Source organism: Prionailurus viverrinus, chromosome A1 (genome assembly GCF_022837055.1).
Source record: "Prionailurus viverrinus isolate Anna chromosome A1, UM_Priviv_1.0, whole genome shotgun sequence".
Taxonomy (NCBI): domain Eukaryota; kingdom Metazoa; phylum Chordata; class Mammalia; order Carnivora; family Felidae; genus Prionailurus; species Prionailurus viverrinus.
The window spans coordinates 87615648-87627169 of NC_062561.1; the positions used below are offsets into that span (position 1 = coordinate 87615648).

Below are 11522 nucleotides of genomic sequence, written 5' to 3' on the forward strand. Positions count from 1 at the left end.
TATCATTCTGTCCAGCTCTAAGAGGTTTCAAATAAGATGTTAACTTTTGTGAGACAGAGATTCTCAGTCTCTTGTGAGACAGAGATAAATCTCAGAGAAAAATACTCTGATATGCTGTGTTCTTACCATTTTCTTTCCACATGTTGGTTTACTTTCTTGTGCTTCTTTTGATTGTTTCTCAGGCAACTAGATGGAAACACATAGAAAAGAAGAGATTCTTATCTCCCTTCAAATGTCTTCACCCCCTTTTCTTGCTTTCCTTACTGTTAAAACAAAGTCTGCCTTTTCTTTTTGACAAACTTCTTTGTCCTTTAGAAAGGGCAGTCACAGATATAGAATGCAGTTCAGAAATTAACCACAAGAGGCCAAGCCTACAATAGGATGAAATGGCTACAGTCTGATCTGTCAGAAGGTGGTGGGAGGGGCCAAGAATAGAGAAAGATCCTAACCACAGAAAGGCTTGACTTCTCTAGGATGACCAGAGGAGACCAGCATCTCAGGTGCATCCATCCCTGTGGAATACTAGCACTATCAACCTTGGTCATGTGATCCAAAGCAAGATTCTTCAAGCCTTGCTGTTTGGCCATACATATACATACAGAACATTATGATCCTCACCCACCTTCAGAGAAGTTGGTTGTGCATATTACTCTTGATGTTTTCCCACCAACTATCATCATCCTTATAAGAATCAAGCAAGCACTCAGTGATGGAATTGAGTTGAGAGAAATCAGTGGCTTTCTTGCTTATACAATAGTGAGATACAGACCCAAGCTTGTGATTCAGTGAATCAAATTTTCTTCTACACCAGTTGTCCAAATCGTATTTCTTTGAATGTTTTCTTTTCCTATATTATCACATCCCAAACATGTGTCTGTTCTCCTGCTTCTATATAGAAGATTGTATGCAAAATATCCCAGACTATGATAGCAAGATCCCCACTCTTGCTTGCCATCAATATTTACAGAAGATATTTCCTCAGTGTTCATGTTTAAAAGCTCAATATCATCATCATATATGGGCATATTTGACCAGTAAGCAAAGAATAGAATACATATGTATTTGTTAAATACAAAGTAAATCAGATTTTTGGAAGAAGAGTCCTTTGTGGAGATAAGTTCTGACATACAGATTTCTGGATAATATTCACTAACGGTTAAATTTGGATGTAATGATTACCAAATAGCATAGACTGCAAATCAGACAACATTTAATTTTAGTGTCCTATGTGCTCTCTTCTTTTTCCCTAGAGCCTGGTTTTCTCATAATTCCACTTTTCTAAACTGGCCAATGAAGAATCTTATAAAACAATTCTCCTTGAGATTATTAATAGTTCACTGACATCCTTCTAAGACATGTTTGCATTTTAAAGTTAAAAAAAAAACCATAAAATCCTTAACATTAGCAGGAACCTAATTGAAATTCCATGTCATTATTACTGAACAGAAATGAACACTAAATTCTGCTGTACACTATTTCTTTAATCAAGCAAAATTTAGATAATGCCAGGCCATAAACATTTGTTGACTGAATTAAGGAATCATTAAAACTAATAATTAAAACAATAGACATTAAATTAACCTTAAAATGTATCTTGGTCGAAGTGTTGAGATCAAACGTAATTTTTCCATACTTTCTGTGTTTTTTGACAATTATTTTTTTTTACTTCCCAAATATTTGGCATAAGTTTCAGACATTATAACTTCATAAAGGAAATCTAAATACCAAAAAATCAACAATTTTCACTTGATTTCTTTTTTTTAAATTTTTTTAACGTTTATTTATTTTTGAGACAGAGAGAGACAGAGCATGAACAGGGGAGGGACAGAGAGAGAGGGAGACACAGAATCCGAAGCAAGATCCAGGCTCTGAGCCATCAGCCTAGACCCCGACGCAGGGCTTGAACTCACAGACTGCGAGATCGTGACCTAAGTTGAAGTCGGACGCTTAACCAACTGAGCCACCTAGGTGCCCTTTCACCTGATTTCTTTATGAAGTCAATCGAAAATCAAGAATTAAATATCTAAAAATGTACATATGTCAGGCACTGTAATGTAATAATTAATCCTTATTTTAAAGAAGGAAACAATAAAGAAAATTTCCTGAAATACTCTTAAAATGATATGAAAGCCATAGAAGACAATTTTCAAGATATAAATAAAAGGAAATGTGAAGAAAATGAGCTGTTAAAATACATTCATAAGAAGAAACAAATGATTGAAAATGACAACATAAGCAGATATCTCAAGAAGTTGGAAAAAAGAAAGAAGAAAGAAGGAAAGTTATGGAAAGAAATGTGGTAGAAAACTAAATATTAGAAAAGGATAAAATTGGCAGGATGAGCAAAAATCTGGCAAAATCGATTAAGTAGAAAGAAAAGGGGAATTAAACAAACATGAAAACACATTTCAGAGAGTTGCCTGAGTGGCTCAGTCAGTTAAGTATCCGACTCGCTTTCAGTTCAGGTCATGATCACAGGGTCGTGAGATTGGGCCCCACATTCTGTGCTGACAACATGGAACCTGCTTGGGATTCTCTCTCTTCCCCTCTCTCTCTGCCCCTCCTCTGCTTGCTCTCTCACACTTTAAATAAATAAATAAATAAATAAATAAGTAAATCAGAATAAGTGCTACAGAGATAAAAACAAATAGTATGAACTATTACATAATAAACATGATGACTTAAAATAGATATCTCAGAAAAACAAAGTACAAGGGACACCTGGGTGGCTCAGTTGGTTGAGCGTCCAACTCTTGATTTTGGTTCAGGTCATGATCTCAGAACTTGTGAGTTCAAGCCCTGAGTCAGGCTCTGCTCTGACAGCACAGAGCCTGCTTGGGATGCTCTGTCTCCCTCTCTGTCTGCCCCTCCCTGGTTCATCATCTCTCTCTCTCTCTCTCTCTCTCTCTCTCTCTCTCTCTCTTTCTCAAAAATAAACATTTTTTTAAAGTCTTTAAGAATTTCACAAGATTATCTCATTATTTTCTATAATTACTGTATGATGTGGTTGTTATTATTACCCTCATATACTATGATCATGAAATAAATAAACAGGCAAATAAATGTGGGCTGCACGGTTGGACATGTTGATTAATTGGTAATGGGAGATATTTTATTCCAGTAAGTAAAATAAGCTAATTTCTGTCTAGAGCACCCCTTTCACTGGTGAATTTTTTTATTTATCCAGAATATTTTTTTTTACATTACAAAACAATTTTGTCAATTATATCTTAGTAAAGTTAGGGAAAAAATATGTACCTCCTAAGGAAAGTCTACAAACTGCCTATGGAGTATCCCTCTCCGCCAACTTCAAACTTGGATTTGATCAAGAAGCTAGATATAAACATCAGTTTATAATTACAACTTATAAGAGACATATTTGAAACAACAGCATACAAATGTAACCAATAAAATCCAGATCATTTCTTCAACAGATAAATTCCAAGAGGGAAAAACAAGAGTGGAAAAAACCCTAACAGTTCAAAGGAACTTTAGACAGCTATTAATTAATTGGAATATATGGGTAGTATTTGGATTTTTTTAAGTTTTTATTTTAATTTCAGTTACCTAATATACAGTATTATATTAATTTCAAATTTTCAATATACTAATTCAATGCTTCCATATATTACCTGGTGCTCATCAAAACAAGTGTACTCCTTAATCCCCAACAATGATGTAATCCATCCCCACACCCGCCTCCCCTCTGGTAGCCATTAGTTTTTCTCTCTATAATTAAGAGGTCATTTCTTGATTTGTCTCTCTCTTATTTTTTTCCATTGGCTCATTTGTTTTGTTTCTTAAATTCCATATATGAGTGAAATCATATAGTATTTGTCTTTCTCTGACTTATTTTGCTTAACATAATACTCTCTAGCTCCATCCATGTCATTGTAAATGGCAAGATTTCAGTCTCTTTTGTGGCTAAATAATATTCCATTGTATATACATACCACATCTTTATCCATTCATCAATCCATGGATACTGGGGTTGCCTCTATATCTTGGCTATTGTAAACAATGCTGCTATAAACAAAGGGGTGTATGTATCCCTTTGAATTAGTGTTCCTGTATTATTTGAGTAAATTATTGGTGAACTTTGGAAAGCACATTAGCATCATTGCTTGGAGGTCATACAATTAGATAAAAAGGGAATAGATAGTTCCCAATAAATTTCACCTTGGAAATCCCTTCTTGCTTTTCCTATAGTACTGGATACATTCCTTGGTTTCTTTGATTCCATATCCCCATATTCAAAGTAGGGGTATGAATATTGCCAGATCCTAGATTTAGTAGTGAAGATAAAATGAAACAATTCATACAAGCTAGAAAGAACATGGTAGGTGATTAATCAGTGATAGCTGTTTTTTAACTACTTGTTTTCAGGTTCTTGTGCTATATAGTGTATATTTTGTCTCAGTGAATCACTCACAGGAATTATGTAGTTCACAAGGAACATCATTCAATGAATATTCATCCTCTGACTCCTGGAAGTAATCACTGACTGCAGATTATTTTATCTATGCAGTCACAAACTCTCTAAGAGCCAAATATCTGCATGCGTGTTTTCTTCCCCAAGTTTAGAACTTCTTTAGAATTATTTTCCCTTTAGTTTCAAATTTAGTTGCATTATGACCAGACAACTGGTGTGGAGTTAAGTGCCCATGTTTCAAACGGTGTTATTATCAGAGTGCCTGCATGGCTCAGTCAATTAAGTGTCCAACTCTTGATTTTGGTTCAGGTCATGATCTCATGTTTTGTGACACTGAGCCCCACACTGGGCTCTGTTCTGACAGCATGGAGCCTGCTTGGAATACTCTCTCCCTTTTTCTCTGCTCCCCACTGCTCTTTATCTCCCTCCCCCACTCTTTCTCTCAAAATAAACATTAAAAAATAAAATTTAAAAATCAATGCAAAAAGGGACAAGACTAAAAATGGAAAACTCCTTTTAATCTCAGTATTCTGAAGCAGATCATCATTCTGGAATGAGAATTATACATGCTTCTTCATAACAGCCAAAAGAAAAAAATATATATAGAAAGCCTACTTTCCATAGAATATAAGCACAAGTTTCAGGGATTTTTCAGGTTTTAAAGGCACTGTCATTGTAATCAGAGGATCCATAATCTAAAAGACTTGTGTATGTATAATCATGACACTAGGTAGAATGTGGTTAGCGTCACAAATGCACATAAACCATTTACAAGTCACAAAAAAGTGAAAGGATAATTTCTGGCAGAGATAAGAAAGATGTAGCATTTGGCCAGGGCATTGCAGAATGAATATTTTGATAAGGAAAGATGGTTGAAAATGTACTTTTGACTAAGAGTTCTGATAGCCAGTGCACACAAGCTTAAAATTAAAAGAGAAACCAGTGGTCAGATTGATAAGGATATAAGGTCCATAAAACATATTTATGGTAGAAAGGGCAGAAAAGTATATTTAACAAAATTAATTATACTTTCTTTAAATCCTTGCTTTGTGCTAAGTTCTAGAGAGACACAGAGACAAGGCAACAATTACCCTTGAGAGATTCCCTAGTAAATAGAAAAAAGTTGATTAGAGTTTGGTTGCTAAGTCAAGTGATGGAGGCAATGCCCAAAGTGATAAGAGAACAAGAAGGAGGGACTTAGTAAAACAGAATATATAAGACCTCAAATTGCAAAACAAGTGGTATATAATTTACATGTTAGGTAGTGGGAAATGGATGTGCCCGCTGAAACACAGGAGTAAGGTGATTAGAGTTTTGCCATGGGCAGATTAACGCAGTTGTGTCAAAGAACACAACCAAGTGGCCAAAAGTTACATTAAATAGTGCTCAACATTACTAATCACTAGGGAAACACATATCAAAACCACTTTCTCAAAACCAATATTTCTCCCTCAAAATAAATAAACTTAAAAAAAAAAGTGGGCAGAGTATCTAAATAGACATTGTTCCAAATAAGACATACAGATGGCCAATAGGTCCATGAAAATATGTTCCATGTCACTAATTAGTGGGGGAATGCAAATCAAAACCACAATGAGATATCACCTCACACCTGTTAGAATAGCTACCATCAAGAAGAAGAAATCAAGTGTTGGCAAGGATGTAGAGAAAATGGAACCCTTTTACACTGCTGGTAGAAATGTAAGTTGACCTAGCCACTATGGAAAGCAATTTTTGAATTAAAAATTGAACTACCATATAATTCAACAATCCCACTTCTGTATATACAGCCAAAGGAAATGAAAACAGGGTATCAAAGAGATATCTGCACTGCAATGTTTATTGCAAAATGACTTACACTACTCAGGATGTGGAAACAACCTAAGTGACTATCAATAGACAAGTATATAGAGAAGATGTGACAGATGATGGATGGATGGATAGATAGATAGATAGATAATATATGTTATGTATTATATAATATAAGGCATGACCTTGAGGGCACTATGCTAAGTGAAATAAGCCAGACAGAGAAAGACAAATATCCCGTATCTTTGCAATTTTAAAAAGCTAAATTAGTACAAACCAAGAGTAGAATGGTGGTTACCAGGGCCGGGGGTGGGGAATTAGGGAGATATTATTTAAGGGCCCAAACTTGCAATGAATACATAAATATGTCCTGGAGATGTAACTCACAGTATAGTGATTATAATCAATAAGATTATATTGTAAATTTCAAACTTGCTAAGGGACTAGATATTAATTGTTCCAATCACAAAAAAAAAGAAATGATAATTTATATGTTGTGATAGAGGTGTTTGTTAACACTATGGCAGTAACACAGTACAACATATATATGTATCAAAGTAGCAAGTGGTGCACTTTAAATGTGTACAATGTTACATGTAAATTATATCTTAATTTTATTTTTACTTTTTAAAATTTTTTTAATGTTTCTTTATTTCTGAGACAGAGAGAGACAGAGCATGAGTGGAGGAGGGGCAGAGAGAGAGAGGGAGACACAGAATCGGAAGCAGGCTCCAGGCTCTGAGCTGTCAGCACAGAGCCCGACGCGGGGCTTGAACTCACAAACCGTGAGATCATGACCTGAGCCGAAGTTGGTTGCTCAACCGACTGAGCCACCCAGGCGTCCCTATATCTTAATTTTAAAGATCTACTCGTGCTATATAACACAAGATAATAAGATTGTGTGGAAGGAGTTAGGGTAAGTGGATGGGAGAGTGAGGTGCTGAAAAACAATCCTCTAAGATTAAGCAGAGTGATGCCTATTATCCATATGTATTCTACAACTTCAAAAGCACTCAAAGAAGATAAGGAAGGATAAAGTCACCACAAAAAGGCACTACTTAGATCAAAAGGATTGGTGTACATTATTTTGTATCCATGACTTTCAAGAACCTGACTGTTTATTCTCATACAGAGAGACCCCATGAAGTTGAAGAGTGGGAAGATAAATCCCATACCCAGATGAGAATAGAAAGGTGCAGAAAGATTCAAGTGACTACAGACCAAGGTTCCTGAATAAAATGCAAAATGCACAGTTAAATTTGAATTTCAGATAAAGAACAAATAATTTTTTTAGTATAAGTATGACCAAGCAATAATGCTCCAAATATTACATAAGGCATATATACACTAAAAAAAATTGTTTATCTGAATTCAAACTTGAATTGGCATCCTGTGTTTTTATTTTCTAAATATGGTAACCTTATGACCTTTCCAAAGTAAGGCAAAAGAAGGAGTAAATTGAGGCAGCGAGAGGTCACTGTGAGTTCTTAAAGAATGCTGTCTTCAGGCACACAACTCTTAAAGCAAACTGTCTCATCATTCAAAATGTATACACCCAGTCTCCTTTTCCCTCTTCTTCCAAGAAACAGCCTTGCCCAGAGCCAGACTTACTTGAGTTCTCTCAGTAGAGAATTCCCCATTTTCTCACTGTGACCCTGTTTTTCAGCTCCTGAGTTTCACTCCACTTTCGGCAAAAATGGGCACAGTTATGAGCAGGACGTTGCATCTGACCACTGGCTTGTGTGGTCACAACCATGAGCTGCTAAGGGCTGGGCATGGTAGAGAAGGCAGGAACTGCTCTGAAGGGGAGGGGGAAAGGAAGACATGCATGTGTGCTTGTGTATAAAGAAAAATCAAGCTGAAACATCAGAGATTAAACCTAACATTCTGTGTTCACTTTGCTTCCAAGGAAATTCCAGATTGGAGAGTCAGAAGGGGTAGGAGCTTTCCTATTCTTCAGAAATCTGAGATCTCCAAAATACCAATATTTTGTCCTCTTCCAAACACACAAAAAGAAAGCTTCTTGTAGGGAATGTGTAAAAAAAAGTGAAATTTTCTTGTTCCTGGGGTTGTAAAAGTTAAATCAAACATAAATGTTTTTCCTAAGAGGTCTAATACTTCAAAAAAATAAGATGGAAAAAAGAGAGAAAAAGTATGAAAATAGAAGAGTACTGATGTTATTCAAGCTAGGTAAAGAAGCAAATGTGCTTCTTCCTGTTGTTCCAAGGCTAGTGTTGCAATGGGGAAAGAGAAGAGCCTGACAGACCCATCTCTACCATCTGGTCTCCCACTTCCTCCCCTACACCACCCAGCAGAGCCACAGAGTACAAGCTGGCCTCAGTGATAATTTCCAGACAGGCGATTAGCTGACTGCTGACCCTGAGTTGTTGCTGTTGGGGGAATGAAGTAGCTTATTCACAATGTCTCTCACCCAACAGAGTGTAGAACAGATAAAAACTTCAGTTTTTATCCAACAAGGAATTGATTTGCTAACTTCAGAATTATATGCTCATCTATCCCAAAGTGTTTTTTTAAACTGTATGATGACACCAAGACTGAGGAAGTTTGTTACTGCTCCCCATCAGCAGAGCTCAAGGGTTTCAAATGCTTTGCAATCATTTCTAAATATTGTATTACTCTTTTTTTGTTTCAATCAGAGCATGGGAAAACTGTATTTGAAGCAGGACTGTCACACACCGCATGCTGGGGTTATGCTTTACCAAATTCATATTTGAGAACTTATGCACCAAACCCTGTTTCCCAGACTTTCACATCTTACCAATCATCAGAGGACTCTGTTAAATGCAAATTCTGATTCTGTCAAACTCAGCTCAACATTCTGCCATTCTAACAAGCTGCTGGTCATGCCACTCCAGCAGTTCCTTTGAGTAGCTAGACACTAGGCCACCAATCCTCCGAGTGTTGTTATTGAATATAGTTACACTCTGGTGAATTTGGCTGTATATACAACACAGTCATGATAATACCATCATCACGATCAAAGTTATAAGGGTATATATCACCTCCAAAAGTAGTTTCCTTATGTCCTTTTGGGCTGTGTGTGTGTGTTAAAAATACTTAACATGAGTTATATTCTTCTAACAAATTTTTAAGTTTTTAAGTGTGCTTTTGTCCCTTTACTTTACCTTGATAAGGTGGTATATAAGCTCTCATATTTTATTGGTCCATTAGAAATTCACTTCCTTGCTGTGAAACTCCATGAATGTAAAACTAAAAATTAATAAATTTGTAAGCTTTGTCTCGGTTAATCTTTCTGTTGTTAGTTTAATTCACAAGACCCCAGGAACCATGTTTTTACTGAAGCTTTTACTAAGTTTTATCTAAAGTTTTCTTCCCTTATAATTTCTTGGCTGATGATCTCTATCATGATCATGATTGCTTTGTGCTTAAGAATTATATAATTGGCCTAATTGGTCCTCATCAGGAATTTGTTGGGAATGTACCTGGTCACAAAATATTTGCAAATGTAGAAGAAAAATTTCCTATTATGATGCCACTTGCCTGAATATGTCACAATGAAGTGTTGTGTTTCCTCCAGTGCTGTTGCTCAAAAATGACCAGAAATTTGAAGGCTACAGAAGTCAAAGTGTTGGAGGATTTGAGGAGGTCCTATCCACCATCCTTTTTAGGATCAGAACCTAGTTGAAAACATTTGCCTGAACGATGAACGTTGCAGTTTGGTTTGACAAACTGCACAGATTTGTGGCCTTACTGCATGTGTCTGGAATGCAAGTATTTAACCTTTCATTAGCACACCTGTTATGAACATTCTTCCTGTAACTTCCTGGGAACTTTCCTCTCAGCAGATTTCATGGTGCACTTTTCCCCAGGCATATTGTCTCTTGTCTGGACTACCTCAGCTGCCTTTAGTGCCCTGGTACTCTGTTGTTTTCTTTGACACTAGGAATTAGCAAATTTTAAGGTTTCTAGTGCTTATGTTCTAACAATATTAGAGGTAAAGCTGTAGAAATTGATGTTATTATGCACTTATCACTGATAGAAAAGCAGGTGGTTTTAGATTTGTTCTAAGTATAACGTTAAAATTATATATAATTTAGTAATCTTAATTTTGTCACTGTAGAATAACAAAAATCTCTATTATTCAAAATGTTCTGGGGCGCCTGGGTGGCGCAGTCGGTTAAGCGTCCGACTTCAGCCAGGTCATGATCTCGCGGTCTGTGGGTTCGAGCCCCGCGTCAGGCTCTGGGCTGATGGCTCAGAGCCTGGAGCCTGTTTCCGATTCTGTGTCTCCCTCTCTCTCTGCCCCTCCCCCGTTCATGCTCTGTTTCTCTCTGTCCCAAAAATAAATAAAAGTTGAAAAAAAAAAAATTTAAAAAAAAACAAAATGTTCTTAGAACAAGCTCTTTTGTCATTCTGCTATGTCCTCAATAATTAATAGAAGAAGAAGAACAAGAAGAAGAGGAGGAGGAGGAGGAAGGAGGAAGTCAATAAAAATATTTTCACATATTCCTCAAAATAAAATTTGAACATTCTGCTTTCTTTTCCAGTAGAAAGACACATCATACTGAGGACAATTAATCAGGTTTTATGGTTAAATTACATATGCATGGGCATTTCCTTCTCCTATTTTCTTTCTTTTTTAAATTATGTCCATTTCTTTCTTTTTTTAAAGTATGAGCCTGGGTGGCTCAGTTGGTGAAGCGTTCGACTTCGGCTCAGGTCATGATCTCGTGGTTTGTGAGTTCCAGCCCACGTAGGGCTCTGTGATGACAGCTCAGAGCTTAGAGCCTCCTTTGGATTCTGTGTTATTCCTCTCTCTTCCCCTCCCATGCTTATGCTGTGTCTCTCTCTGTCTTTCAATATTAAATATACGTTTAAAAAAATTTAAGTATGCCAACACCTTTAATTTTTTACTAAGATATACTTGACATATAATATTGTAGAAGTATAAGAAGTATAAGATAATGTGTTGATTTGATACATTCATACAGCACAAAATGATTACCACCTGCATTGTCAATTAGCTACCAGCTCTATCCTATCACTATGATTTTTTTCACTTCAAAACCATTTTTAATTGATATAGTTGACATGAAAAGTTAACTTACATTCAGGTGTACAACATAGTGATTCAACAATTTTGTACATTACACTATACTCATCACAACTGTAGCTACCATCTGCCCCATTACAAACTATTATAGTATAATTTACTACATTCCTTATGCTGTCCCTTTTATACCCATGACTTCTTCATTCCATAACTGGAAGCCTGTACCTTCCACTCCCCTTAGCCCAT

General features: G+C 36.2%; 1 protein-coding gene across 2 annotated transcripts in view; it reads right to left on the minus strand.

The window, feature by feature from the left end:
- Positions 1–7985, minus strand: part of GCSAML (germinal center associated signaling and motility like) — a 46806-nt gene extending 38821 nt beyond the window's left edge. The window contains exons 1-2 of one of the 2 annotated variants that reach the window (XM_047865035.1): positions 7853–7985; positions 127–186 (exon numbers count right to left, since the gene is read on the minus strand). In XM_047865035.1, coding sequence (XP_047720991.1) covers positions 127–186; positions 7853–7881 — 89 coding nt within the window. In that variant the 5' untranslated portion in view covers positions 7882–7985. The remainder of the gene's footprint in view (positions 1–126; positions 187–7852) is intronic. The other variant, XM_047865046.1, reaches the window with a different exon arrangement.
- Positions 7986–11522: the final 3537 nt, after the last annotated feature.